General features: G+C 37.8%; 1 protein-coding gene across 1 annotated transcript in view; it reads right to left on the bottom strand.

Moving 5' to 3' along the window:
• ESYT2 (extended synaptotagmin 2) overlaps nucleotides 1–15030 on the bottom strand; it is a gene marked incomplete at both ends in the record, with an annotated part of 67726 nt that overhangs the window by 18905 nt on the left and 33791 nt on the right. Inside the window, 4 exons of the mRNA XM_079538324.1 lie at nucleotides 1172–1254; nucleotides 1608–1784; nucleotides 2361–2481; nucleotides 7503–7558. Of these exons, the coding sequence (XP_079394450.1) occupies nucleotides 1172–1254; nucleotides 1608–1784; nucleotides 2361–2481; nucleotides 7503–7558 (437 nt within the window). The remainder of the gene's footprint in view (nucleotides 1–1171; nucleotides 1255–1607; nucleotides 1785–2360; nucleotides 2482–7502; nucleotides 7559–15030) is intronic.

The raw sequence follows: 15030 nt of genomic DNA, 5'->3' as shown, positions 1-15030 counted from the left end.
CCTAAGAAAGAAAGAAAGAAAAAGAAGTAGGGAATAAAATGGCTGAGCCAGAAGGAATGCAGAATGATAGAAAATATGTCTATACTAGAGCCCATTCTGTAGCTAAGGGAGAAACTAGCAAAGTATGGCTCACATACATATGACAAAACTCTCCAAACAGTGACCACAACCAACCTACCAACTGGAAATACCCCCTGGACACATGACCAAATTCATGCTTTAGTACTGTTTGGAAGAATACTAGTTTGCACAAGCTGAGAGTGTACCAGGGAATCTGCCATTTATTTTACTCATACCGATACAGACATCATGACCGAGTTGCCACTTTCAACCCCCCACCACTTCAGTGTAAGATTAGGGAAGTGCAAAGAAAAGAAGCCTTTGTACTACCTACTTCTTTATTTAAATGAGAAGAGAAGTAGGTACTGTTGCTCCTGTTAAGAGAGAAGGAGCTGGAAAGATAAGGGAGTTCTACTCTGTATGGAAAGCAACAATTGGAAGCTCCAAAACTCTGTAAGAAATAAAGGTGACAAATTACTGGAGAAAGAAGCAGACTAAAACCCTGAAATGTTTATGGGTAAACACTAAAGGTACGCCTATGGAATCTAAGAGTGCGTAATGTTTGCAAAAGCACCAGAGCAATATTTTTTCTTTATCCAACCTGCTAAAATCAGTTCTTAGAGGGAAAATAAACTCTGAGCTAGCCATTTAAAAACCATGCAGATGAGAAAGATGCATAAAGATACTCTAACTTTTCCTGAAGAAATAATTAGTACTTAATGCTAGCTTAAGAACATTAAAACAGGTAGGGTACAACTCCTCAAAAAAAAAAAAAAAAAAAAAAAAACACACTTTTTTTTTTTTTAGTATTGATAAACTTACCTTATTTTTTTTTTCAATAAATATATAAACACACATCTGTGTATCTGTACACACAAGCACAGTATTTTAATATGCATGTCTCAAAATATTCCGGTTTTAATATATACGGAGAGTCCAAATAATTAGCAAACTACTTAATACCAAAATTTGAAAAAGGTAAGTAATTTATAAATGCAATAATGTAACAGAAATTCAAGTGCAATAAAACACAAAAAGAGGAAAACTAAAGTTACATCAAAACATTTAATTTTTCTCCAACACCTACATACGTATTCTCCACAGCATTTACCTTCCAAGGAAGTCATCTTTGTCTGGATCTTCATCAAAGAGCTCAATCTCTAGCTCCTGTCCTGGATGTTCATATACTAAGGCCTGGAAGTACATTAAGACAGCACTGTTAATGGCAAAACTGACTGTTTTTTTCAAATAGCACATCAACAATAAAACCTCTGATGTAGTATGCTTTAAAACACAATTCTATGAGGTGAGCAAGCATAAGGGCTTTTCAGAAGTAATCTGTTAATGATGGCATTAAAAGACAAAATGCTTTTTCAAAGTTACGGATGTTAAGTCTGGATAAAAAGTATATATAACAGTTGAGAATTTCTGTTTTGTTGTAAAATGGGCTTTTAGAAGTTCCTCAAGGAAATATACAAAGTATTTTCTTTAGAAATTACAGAAGACAACTTTACAGAATGCACAACAAGACATTTTTATTGTTATACCTCATAAACTTCATTCCATTTTGGATTGAGATTTTCTTTGATGACCTTGCTTTGGAAAATCTGGTTGCCCACACGAATTATTCCATAAGGATCTGACTTGCCTTTGACAATCCCTTTTAGGTAGGTATCTTTACCCTCCAAGTCCTGAGCTTCAATAAAATGTATCCTTACAACACCCTGAAAAAACGAAAAGCTCAGTTTACATGATAATCAGAAACTCTGTACGATTACAATTTAAGCAGTGTAAATTTTTATAATTTCCATAGCAGTTTCCTTAAAATAAAACATAGTTCAGACATTTTGTGGACAGGGAAATACCACAGCAGACCTAGGATGCAAATTCCTGAAAAGAAAAACTGTCATTATCAATCAGAAATGTGTCTGCTGTATCAAAAACTGCCATTGGGTAGCAGTGCAATAAGTAGGAAAAGCTTCCAAGTTAAAAGCACTTCGCTATGCAGTGATAATAAAAAACATACACTACTTCATTTTTAGTCTATACAGTTGAACTAGAACTATGCTTTGCAGGTAATATGTAAAAGATAGAGCAAAACAAAAAAATCCTTTCTGGTTTTTATTATCAAACTCCCTAAAAAGTTCATAAATGGTGTCATTTAAATAATGAGAGTTGAGGTAACTTGTATAATCACAATAGCTATATTTTGAAATTCCTACAGATGCAAATAGCTCAGCAATTACTACTGCAGAAGAAAATAAATGCTTAATTATTACTACTAACAGAAACATGTTTACCTTTGGTATAGGAAACCGCAGCTGAGCAATCTGCACTTCGCTGACAAGGGGGACTGTAATTCTGTTTGGAAGGACCAGGTAGTTGGATATTATATCCAATATTATCGTGTCTGATAAGCCACTGTTAGAGAAAATAATCCTCAGTTACTTCATGAGAATTAAACATGTCACACTAATGCAGCTCAAGCATGAAACTTAGCAGACAATCACATCAACATCCAAAACCCTTTTCTTTTTTTATAAACTTCAAAAACATACTGAAAAAAGCCTAAGTACTAATGTATTTTTTTTCAGTCACATCTAGAAGCTAAGAGTGGGTTTTGTCACTTTTAGAACAGATAACCAGCACTTGAAGGAAATCAGGGCAGAATAGAAAACAAATTCCTATGTCCTCATAGTACAGCAACTTTTATCAGCTACCTTTTATCTCTTTTGCTGATTAGCAATTACCTACATGGACAAATATTTGTCCTTTTGGGGGGTAGAAGTCAAATCTGACCTTTAAACATTTTTATTTTTTTAACTGAAGGATTCCTCCCAAAACAGCCACCAGGTGGAGGCAGCCGATACGGAATAGCAGAAACCGAAGACACGAACATACAGTTCTCCGAAGTTCCCATCCCCCTTCCAAAGCACCCAGAGTGAATTCCAAAGAACCCAGACCTTCCAAAGAACCCAGAGTGAATGAGGCTATTGCATAAGTCTTCTTGTCAGGGTTGCACAGAACCAAGCAGATGTTAACTGTTAATCTACTTTCACATTTTGGTAATAACTGTTCCTGAAAGTTTGGCTACCCGCTGTTGTATTGTTACAAAACAAGTTGTCCTCTGGAGCTAGGGCTGTCATTTGAACAGCAACACAAAGAAAGCATGCTTTGTGGACAAATAAAACATAGCCTAGGGAGGCAGAACAGGTTTTGTGCTGGTAAAAAAGGGAGTGGCAGCACAAACACAGCGGTAATGAATCATTTAAAAACTCAGATCCCCAGTTAGAAAAGGCTTCCTAAGCTAAGAGTTCACCCAGTTTGGGTCTGAACTACACAAACTGAACTACACAGCAAACACCAGTGGCTCACTGTACTGCCAAAACTGCAGGAGGCAGAATGGGATCGGCACTGCATACCAGGAACTTGGGGAGGGCCAGCAGCTTTAGAGGGATGCCCAGACAAAACAATAAAAAAAGGTATTGAGGAGGTATTGTGATCTGCAGACACACTGAAGCTGGGAGAGCTGATCTGGGGACGAATGATTTCTGCAGCTACACACACTTAATCTGTAAGATTCTCCTTTTACAATCTTAATGAAATTATGATGCAGTTAATGTGTTTGATTATCACATGCATTCTTCACATTAAATACTTACATGTAATCTTTTTTTTCTAATGCTGAATCTGCAGTTGGGAGTGGTGCTGACTCAGCAGCTAGCATATTTATACAACATGTATTATAAATTAATGTTATAAATGTAATATATATTACATTTTCCATTTGGGAAGAAAATTTACTCATGAGCAATAAACATATTATGGTAGAGATATGTAACAGAATTAACACATTAAATACAGTCTGCCCATTTCAAATCCATAGTGATCTTCCATGATAGAGATTAACAACCTGAACAGCTTGCATCCTTTGGCTGCCCTCTTTCACCACAAATGCACCCACTAGGAGGTGTTGGGACAAGTAAGGATTATAAACCTGCCAAGTTGCACTTGTACACAGCAACCTGGTCTCTAGTTCAGAAGGGTGAACAAGCAAAGGACCCACCTGCATGAATCTCTTTCACTGAAATACTTTACAGAGACTTAGATATGAATGCAACTCTTCAAACTCCTAAGTGAGAATTTATCTCAGCCAGTGATCGGCTGCCAGCTAAAAAAAGGAGTTGAGATGTGCTAGGTGAAATTTCTATGTAAAGATGAAATGTACATTTGGAGCAATTTTCATGGAATCATGGAGCTGCATGGAAGGGACCCCAAGGATGATCAAGTCCCAATCCTCTGCCACAGGCAGGGCCACCAACCTCCAGACCTGGCACTAGACCAGGCTGCCCAGGGCCCCATCCAACCTGGTCTTGCTCATTCCAGGGATGGAGCATCCACAACCTCTCTGGGCAGCTGTGCCAGCACCTCACCACTCTCTGTAAAGCACTTCCCCCAACATCCTAATTTTAACCAGTAAGGAGAGGTTCCTAGGTTCCAATAAAATAAATGTAAAATGGTGAGACAACAAGAGGAACCTGTGATTACAAACTGAACTGTAATGGGTGGAGTATTACCAGTTAACCTCAAATACTTACCAGCTGAGCTCTATGTGCTAAACTGTAGTACATTTGCTATGTTTATTACTTCCAGTCTGGAAGAAAGCATGCTACTGCCCTCTAAATGTGATATTACTGCTGACTTTGGACAAAAAAAAAATACAGCAAACCTATGCTACTGATACAACTGCCAGTACCAAGGTCTTTTGGAAGAGGTATTATCTCGTTTGGCTAACCTTTTAATGAGGGAAAACAGTCACATTTATGAAGATCTTCCATCTACAGGAATGTTAAACCATACATATTTATAGTTTCAGTAATTCTTAAAATAACCACTACCACAAGATAATCACATTTTTCAATTAGGTAGCTCTCTTCAGTTATCACAGTAACACATGGGTGCTTTTCAAACTTTCTCAGCTCTGTTTTGCTAAATATCAAGTTTTCAACTTACGAATGCCACCACTTGCATTTTGCTAAAATATCACAGAAATGAACGTGAAAAATGAACTGGCATTCATGGAATTTCATTGAATTTTAGAAAGAGAAACTGGATTCATATCAGGTAGTAGATACTCAGTCTTTAAAAGCATGGAGATCCCGTAAGCTTAAACAATGTGGCACCTTCCAGCATGGATGCTCCCAGATGAAAACTATTCGATATGAATACAAAGTAAATATAACTTCTTTTTTCTTATTTAAAAAATTTCATTACTTGAAAGTTTAACCTATGGAGAACAGAGGCAAATCATTGATCAAGCTATAGCCACAATAGTACACATTTAAATCCTTACAGCAATGAGAAAACTGTTGATAATGCAGTCTTAAAGTGTTTTGGTCACTGACCCTTGGTACAATTATTTTTTTAGCTCATGAAAATGAGAGAAATGGGAAGTGCTTTGCACAGTTTATTACAAAAAATGTCTTCAAAAGCTCAGTTTCATTGCAGAAAAATAACTAGCAGTTAACAAAACATAACTGCACTCTATTTAGCTTTCCCTAATTTTTATTAACAAGCAGCTGTGAATTTTTTTCCTCAATCATCTTCTATCATACTGTAGATATAACACCTCTCTGATTGCACTAAGTATTTTTACTGCATCTCAACCAACCACAACAGACTTCATTTTCCTGTGACCCACATCCCCTTCTGACAGCACTTGAGCAGTCACGCTACCTCCCTCATACTGAGATTTTAATTCCACTCTTCTGTGAGCAATATTAAATGATAGAATATGAATTACTTGTGTGTCCTTTCCCTTGTGGAGTCACATAGAAAGAATAATGGAAGTTGTTAACAGCTGACACCAACTTCCAGTAGCAAATGCAGAAATTCACTCAGTAGTACTAAGACATCTGCAGAATACAAATAAGTAACGTGCACCCAACAGCCATGGGATGAAAAATGTACCTGTGGCAGCAGCAATCTCTTGTTCATTGCTGTTTGTAACAATAGCAATATGCCAGGCTGTCAAACCAAAATATACAATCCATCTATACAGATAAGAAAAGCAAATACAGCACTGAAGAAATCTACAGGAGAGGCAGAGCATGAGTCATCTCAGATACAGTTACTATAGAAACCATACCACATCTAGCCAGCACCATTATACACCAAGCCTCGTTGCTCTGGAGACCATAAACTTGAGATAGTTAATGAGACTTCATTTACATTTCAGGTTTTCACATTTCCTGTCAGGCAAATAAGTAGCATGATATGTACCTCAGGAGACTCATAAGTTGAAGTACTAAATGTAGATTAGTCTTATCTCAGAAGAGCAAATCATTACTCAGGACCTGTATTTTGGAAGATATTTTCTCACTCATCAAGAGAACCTTTTTCCTTGGAGGCTGTCTTAAACAGGCTTAAAACATGAGCAATTCCTACAACCATTAGCCTAATTAATGCAACTTCTAATTTCAAGATGTTTAACTGGGATTCCATGCAATGGCTTCATGTCTAAGCAAAGCAGAAATCGTTTCAGGCGTGCAACTGAGCACTGAGGGATTAATTTAATATCTAAATTTAAACTCTTGGTTTTAGATAAGAAAAATAAATCTGGAATCAGCTCAGCCTTGAGTGTGGGGGTTCAAATAAAAGAGCTAGTCACAAAACCTGTGTATCAGATCCACTTATTATCCTCTTAGCCACTGTCTCAATACTAAAAAGCCCCTGGGTAACTATTATAATTTTGATAAGTACTAATGTCTTCATGGATTTAATCTTTTCAGAACAGCAGTGATACAAAACAATTTATTTTCCTTCCATACTTCTGCTTTTTCCTTTGTGTTTTTATCATTTACTATTCCTAAGAGCTCTAAATAAGCCACGTGTTTTCTCCAACACATGGTTAATGTTTTTGCTACTCCATCCAATCTTCACATTATAAACTGAAAGCTCTAAAAGGAAGCACTCAAAAAGATTAGAAAGTTTATTTAACTTGATTACAGTCTTAAAGGTGTTTCTTAATATCTTTACACAAGCTACTACAGGTTTATCAGCATACATAGCCAAAAGCTAAGATGCTGTGAACACTCTGGCCTGAAAAATAAAATAAGGCTCTTTTTGCTGTCATAGGAGATGGCAGATAGGAAATTCAAGAGATTTTGAAAATCTGGAAAGGCTGAGAACACCAAAAAAAAGTAGATTACAAATTGTATTTTCTAAATATTATTTTAGCAAGATGTAATTAGTTACACTTTTGATGTACACATATAATCACTACCTTCTCCATGTTGAGCAATTTCACTTAATTCAAAATAAAGAGACAAATGCTCAGAGTCATTTAACCTCAAGTGATTAGGTGGGTCTTATTCTGGGTTTTATGGGGGCTGTTGTTGGGGAAGAGATTGACTATCAAATACTGCTTTACATATACTCACTTCAGCCCTGGAACATCGAGAAGATTGGTCAGTCCAGTCCAGTTTATTTCTAAAAGCTGTGAATTACAGAGAAAGAGAAAACAAACAAAAAAAGAGAAACAAGAAAAGCAACTTAGAATTAATAGTACTGAGGAAATTAATGTGATGGTAACAACTTCTGAGAAGTTTAGTATTAATCATAACATTCCAGGAGGTGCTTTTTTTTAAACACAAAACCAAAATCTATTCCATTCAAAATAATTTTAGCGATGGCTTTTAAAACAGTATGAGCAAAACAACGCATCATCCTATAATCCATCCTTCCCCACGCACAAATACACAATGCACACGTTGCTCATGGCTCAGCTCTGCCAGCAGTGGGTCCCTTTAAGGGAGCTGGAGCTGGCTCTGATATGACATGGAGCTGTGCTGGGCTCTGCTCACATAGGCCTCCTGCTACCAAAAATTACCAAAACTACCAAAAAAGCTTATTTGCCACATAAGCTCAATACTGCCTGGAGAAGAGAAGGCTCCAGAGAGACCAAATTATAGTGGCCCTCCAGTACCAAAACAAGGCCTCCACAAACAATGGGGAAGGACTCTTCACCAGGGAGTATCATGACTGGACAGGGGGCAATGGTTTTAAACTAAAAAACTGTAGATTTAGATTAGATATAAAGAAAAAATTATTTGCTATGACGGTGGTGAGGCACTGGAACAGGCTGCCCAGAGAAACTGTGGATGCCCCATCCCTGGAGGTGTTCGTGATCAGACTGGATGAGGCCCTAGACAGTTGGATCTAGTGGGAGATGTCCCTTCCAACCCAAATTGTTCTGTGATTGCATGAAAAAATGTTAGAAGGATTCAGAGATTCCTCAGTTAAGAAACTAATAACGGTGAGTGTGGAAGAAGACAGAACTTCTTCAAGAACTGTGCTGCATCTTTCCACAAACCAACAAAAAGAATCACCTACACTTATTTTCTATTCAAGAACTAGTACATACTGTTCTCTATAAAGGGTCTGTTTATAGTTTAATTAGTAATTTCCTTTGTGAATACTTAGACTAAAGATAACATATAATAAATTTACATACATAAGTAGCAATACTTAAGTAGTTACTTAATGTAGTTTTTTAATGGTGGCCAACTATGTCAACAATGTTACCTACAAACCACTTAGCTATGAACCACTATCTGCAACCGATAATTAGGAAGAAAATGTGCCTGCCAGCTGCAACTATTCTGTAAACCTACTATGAGAGAAAATAAACTGGGTACCATGCAGGCAATAATATTAGCGTCCAGGCAATGTTAATGAGCAGGATCAATAAACAGACTTCAACAGATGCTTAATGTTTAGTACCTGCCTATTGGTAGCCCTTTAGAAAACTGCTGCAAGATCATCTTAGCTTCCTTGCTTCCTTTTACACTTACTACACTCCTGCATCTCTGTGTATTCAGGAGAGAGACTGAGAGTGGAATGACCTTCATTTAATATAACTAAATGCAATATACGAAACACATATTGTCCTGTGGAACAATCTCACTATCAATATGTTGATTTTTACACAGTTCTCAAAAACAATGCTACCAATTAATTGTCATTAGTCTGAAAACCCCATCAAACCATAAAGCATGTAAAAACTAAGCATGGAAAGAAACTTAACAAATATATTGCTAATAATGGTGGTCATTCAGAGAAGAAATGCAGTTAGTGTCAATAAGAAATACCTATTCATCCTCTTACTGTACAGGAATAAGTATGAAAAAGGTTAACTTTCAAAATGTTAAAGATAAATCCTTTTCCATTCAAAGTTGGAACTAAGAAAGTCAAAAACATTACTGAGGTTAAGCACTTTACAGGATTACTAGAAGAGCTTTGCAAATAAATCTTAAGCCATGAAATGTTTTGGAAGGGATATAAGCTTTCAAACTCCTGGCAGAAATCAAGCTTCAACTGTTTGAGCTTTGAAGATAAATGGCCTTTGTGGACAAGGCTTGCTAAATTTGCCCAATGCTGTGCCTTCCTTCCAATTCTACCTGAAGAGACCAGCACTAATTGGAAACATACCTAACATCACTATAGAAAGAAAAACTTTCTGATCGTAATCTGCAGCTATTAGGTACAGATGCTTTTTTGGGTTTTTTTTCCCCTTCATATTATTTCCTCTCAAAATGGTTGTTTTAAGTTGAACTTCTGGCTTCCATACAAAATCACACTCCAACATAATACACAAATTCACTCATGTAGGAAAAGATGAGTTTTCCAAAAGGTAACACCAAATTCAGGCAATATCTGCAGTACTACAGAAATCAGCACTGACAACAAAAACATTCATCAGAGAGAGAAGAAAGCCATCAAGCTTACTGCAGTAAAATGCACTGCAACTGCATTTGAATACCATAACTTGCAGGGGAAGAAAAATAATTCTTAAAACTTATGGCTCTGATAGTAACCTAAAGCATCGTCACCAGCCTAAAATACCCTATGGAGAAAAGGGAGCAAGAAAATGACTGCCACTTAACAAATCACTTTTTGAAATTCTGAATACAGAAAACACCACGCTAAAACAAAAACAGAATACTGAACAAAAAAACTTTCAGCCTGTTGAGTGTCCAAAATAGCTGAGCAATACCATTGCCTTCTCTGCCACCACCTCAAGCAATGCATAATTATCTTGGTTTAGCTAACTTCAAGGAGTGCCAGCTGGTTCCTTGCAGCAGAACCATGAAGGCAGCAGCACTGTGAAGGCTGTGTTCAGTTTGTCATCCAGTGAAACTCTGCCTGTGGCCAGAAACAGCGCAGTCCTTCCATAGCTCATGGTAGCCTCCAGGTGAGATGCCTTGCGAACAGAGGCTGTTAGCAGCCAGCAAACCGCCCCAGGGCAGGACTTCACACACTCATTTATAGTTTCCAGTTAATGAGAAAGTGCCATATACTCAAAGTTCTTTCAATTCCTTCTCAGCTGACAGCAGTGGGAAAAAAATTTGTTTCTTCCTGAAGAGCAAAGAAATTTGTCTTATCTACACTCTGTACTGAAAGGCGCTCATACCCACACACAAATCCTTATTCCTGTACATGTTTTATTATACTAATTAAAGGAAAGGTAAAGGAATATAAAATCTTTATGTGAGAACCAGTGACTGTCCAAAATCTGTCCAATTGATTTGGTGTACATGTGCTCACAGTGTTCAATGACTCTGTTATTGCAACTCGTATTCCAATAACAGAACATGTCTACATTTAAATACTGACTTGGCTCAAGGCTTGTGCTAGTGGGCTGCTTTTCCAGGCCTACTGGGTCACACCCTGAGCCAGCAGTAACAGCAGACAGGGAGATGTGCTCCAAGGAGGCACATATAGGAGGTTGAACTTGCAGTTAAAAGCTTGCAACTACTAACACACACCAAGGACTTCTTATGCGATGAGCTCGCAGTGCAGCTGCCCACAGCAGGCAGGGAAAATGAAGGAAACGAAGGCAGCCAGGTTCTCCATGCTGGGCCCCAGGGCACCATCCACTCCAAAGCTACCTCTCCCAGGGGCAGCTGAATCTGCTCATTGGGGCAGCACCAAGAGGGAAAGAGCCAGCAGCTGCACAGCCAGGGCAGTGATCTCACAGCTTCTCCTCTCCCTACCTGCAAGGGAGCATGGACCCCAAACACTTCACTACTCAATCAACTCTGCTTCAGAGCTGGGAGCTGTTTTAAAAGTACCCTGCATATTTTGTGTTTTAAGAAGCCCCAGTGATCAGAAGTGTTTTTGGGTTAACCCTGGCTGACTTCAAAGGATCATATAATTTTGGAATTTATTAATCAAACATTCAACCGAGATTAGACATCACAAATAATCATGTTATCCGGGAGAAACCCTATCGTAAGCTCCAACTTCCAAATATCAATTGTAATTTCCTTTATTCTCCTTCCCTACATCCTCTATTTACAGTATTTGAGACTTGAGGCAAGGCAGGGAACTCCTCAGAACCACAAGCTTTGGAATTCATCTACTAGCACAGTAGCAGAAGCACCGTGAGAAGTGGAAAGCTTCCAAAACCCATTTCAGCAAGCTTTCAGAACAAAAATGAAGAGCTTTCAGATATTTTCTACATTTAAGAGAAGGAGTGGTTACATGTAATGCTTATTGATCATCTGGAAAAGCAACAGTAAAAGGAACCGGGGGGAAAAAAAAAGCTACCTTTCCTATTTCAATGGACAGTGAAGGAGTTCAAGAGTGCCTGATGTGCAAGGTGCAATTCTTAGTGCTGACAAAGCAAAACAATGCAAATAAATAAACAGGTATTATTGAAACTCACAGGCACAAAAATAGCCATGCAGATGTTACAGCAATCACATAAAGCTCGACATCAACCTGCAACTGCACTAACAAGTTCCATAAATCCCTATATTAGTTACATGCAACACAGGACAAATCCCAGGATGGTTAAATAGTACAGAAGAACAGTTCTGAGGTTCATAGGTTTTTAAAACCATAATAGAACACTCCCTAAAATCAAGTGAAGATCAATAGTCTGGTAAGATTAGATTTTAACAAAGATAAAAAATTGAGGCATACGTGTGAACCAGGCAGATATGACATGACTGATTTATGCAGCTTTTGTTAAAATGCAAGAAACAGTGTTGTAAATATGTGACTTATACTTCGAATTATTATGTGCAATAGGAAAAAAACCCTACATCTGTAAAGTAGAGATCCTTTAGAACACACCACTGAAAAAACAGAAATATAAAACATTTTAACAAGTTAACTTTTTAATTTTAACTTAGCTTTTTTCTTCTGTACACAGATAAGCACAGCTTAGTTTATTTTTTCTGTTTGGTTCAACCATGGACTTATAGCGACTGCATGACATGCAAGAGAGACTGACTGTTGCTTTGAATTCTGCTCCAAAATCCATTTCCTTTGTGATATTCTTAATCCATTCCTTCATTTCCTTTGTGTTACAGTTGAAGAGTTAAAAGAATCAATACACACACCTGCAGCCCATAAGAAAATACAGGCCAAAAACTGCTGAGTGTACTTATGTGTATTCAGTGTTTTCAAAACTGTAGATGCTTTATAAAGTGAAACAAATGTACTGGTATTGCAGAATATACAGTGCCATTACAGAAGTCCATAGCTGCACAAAAGGCAACCTCTAAACATTGCCAATGCTGGGGCTTTATTTGGCTGTAAGTAAGCTCGGAAGAAAAACCACAAAGTAAGTTTCCAAATGCTGATGAACAACTTCCTGCTAATCAAGTTAAGAAGTGTAAGATTTCCGCAGGACAAATTTGAGCTCCACTGTTGAGCCTAAGACTGCAACTCCAGTGGTAAGCTGTGCTGCTTCTAAGAAATCTACTATGAGATGGGGACTAATGTGCCCTCTTCTGTTATTTATGAATGGTCGTCCAGGAATAAGTTTGTTTTAATAATTTCATAAATAACATTCTCCAGAGCGTTTCCGCAGCAAACTTACTTAGGCATAATAAATCTCGAGCAAGGCTAGACCATACAGTGTCATAGAAAGTGGAAATAATGTCATTTTTCATCATTGTTACAGGAAACAGAAGGGTTTCTTTGCACAGGATCTGTTTGTCAGTAGTAGGTTTTTCAGTTTTATCTGTCTAAAGATTAAAGCAAGACAATAATTACACGAATAAGAGGTGTAGTTCAGCAGGGAGGAGAGCAGGCAAATTTGAGTGAAAGTGACCAAAAGAAGTTTCATGACTGATCCTGTAAAAATCTTCTCAGAGTCAACTACTCAAAGTTAAAATTCAAGCCAATTCCCCCTGATTTCTATTTTTTTCCATCCTTCTATCAGCTCTCTGTTTCATGCTCTCACACTAGTCCTGACACACCGACTCAGTGAGCAGAGCCTAAGACAGCAAGTGGCAAGCACAGAGAGAATACAGAAGTAAGAGCTATAGAGGAATTCCATTCTACATTCCAGCCCTTGTTTATTCAGAACAATAATGTTGTCAGTTTTGCTTTTTGAAGGTGGGCAGGTTTTGGTTTACCTTTTTTTAAGTGAAGGAGGCTGGCTTAGAACAGGTTTTCAATAATAAACATGCCACTAAATAAGCTTTTGAATATTACCAATCACAGTAAAACACTGTAAGCCATTTCTGCAAATGAGCCAAAAACCAAAATCATTAACTATGTGATATATTTTGTTATGAAACTGGAAGATAACTACATTTGAGAAGCAGAATGAATGGTCAGTGTATGCTGTGTTAACATAATGAAAAGCTGTGTAAAAGACCTTAAACTCTTGGCCATTTCCTGTGCAGTGCTGACCCATCCAGCACTGAAGCTCTGACTTAAAAGACAACTTCAAAACATTAGAATGCATGCATTTCTCTCTCTTGAGATTTCTTAAAATTCTGACATACTTTATAAGCTGTTGAAACTTCTACTTCTTCGCACTAGGAAAATGCAGTATTTTGAATACTCTGTGCAAAGTAGCAACTCGTGGAGCATTTTATACTCCATGCATTACTCAGAAATATGAGACTGGCAAACTCATTAAACAACTATGTTCAGAACTATTAATTTGGGCAGCACTGCCTTATATAGTCATTAAGGCCAGCAAGCAGACGATACAGAGCAAGTGGAATTGTTGCCCGTTACTTTAGACTGGAAAATATGAGAACAAAATCTACTGCTATTGCCAACTAATTCCTCTTCTCTCCTAACAAAAAACTAAAAGTCAAGTCAAGCCTTTATTGGCTGCAGCTTTCTTGCTTTCTAGTAGGGTGACAGAATTTGCTTACTGCTATAAGTCTGCTTGGAAAAAACCTCGAGATCTGTGTATAACATAAAACTACAGAATAACTTGATTCACAGATTTTTTTTTTTGGGGGGGGGGGGGGGGGGAGGGGAACGGGACAATCCACACTTTAGTTTGCTGGGACCTTGACCACTAAATGAAAATTAAATGAAAACAGGGTGAAAAATAATTTTATTAACAGTTTAGGGTGTGAGCATTGACTTCTTGGATTTGCCTAGTTTAGTCTACTCCCCATCCTTTCTCCTCATACTAACTGAACCAGAGCCTTAATCAGTTGGCGGAGGGTTAGGACTAAAGACGGAAGCTCTCTGGAACTCTTTCCCAAGCTGGGACTCATGAGGTCCTGATAAGAAATGTTATTGTTTCATTTGATAAATTTTCAGTTTACTAGCTTAGGTGTAGTACGAGTTAAGCATTCAGTACTGAGTCAGGAAATGGACTGGGAGAGCACTAACCAGAAATAAAAACAGTGAGTACGCTAACGGCGACACGGTGCAGACTGCTCTCACATTCAATCCTTCTCATGGCCCTGTTTAATTTGCTAGTCTAAACATGAACGTTAACGGATGCCCTAAACCCTTACTTCTTGTGCCAGAGGATAAAAAGGAGATAAAACTAAGCAGACATCTCTCTAATGTTTAGACTCATAGAAATGTGCAGATATCCAAATTTGGTTCATCTCAACTTATTCCTCCGATCCTTTCCAAATAAGAGAAACGATGTTTTTAACGGTGCTGCATGAAGTGCCTCCCTTTTACCAA

Source organism: Tetrao urogallus (assembly GCF_951394365.1).
Source record: "Tetrao urogallus genome assembly, chromosome: 7".
NCBI classification, from domain to species: Eukaryota; Metazoa; Chordata; class Aves; order Galliformes; family Phasianidae; genus Tetrao; species Tetrao urogallus.
This window is presented reverse-complemented; position numbering and strand designations above follow the sequence as displayed.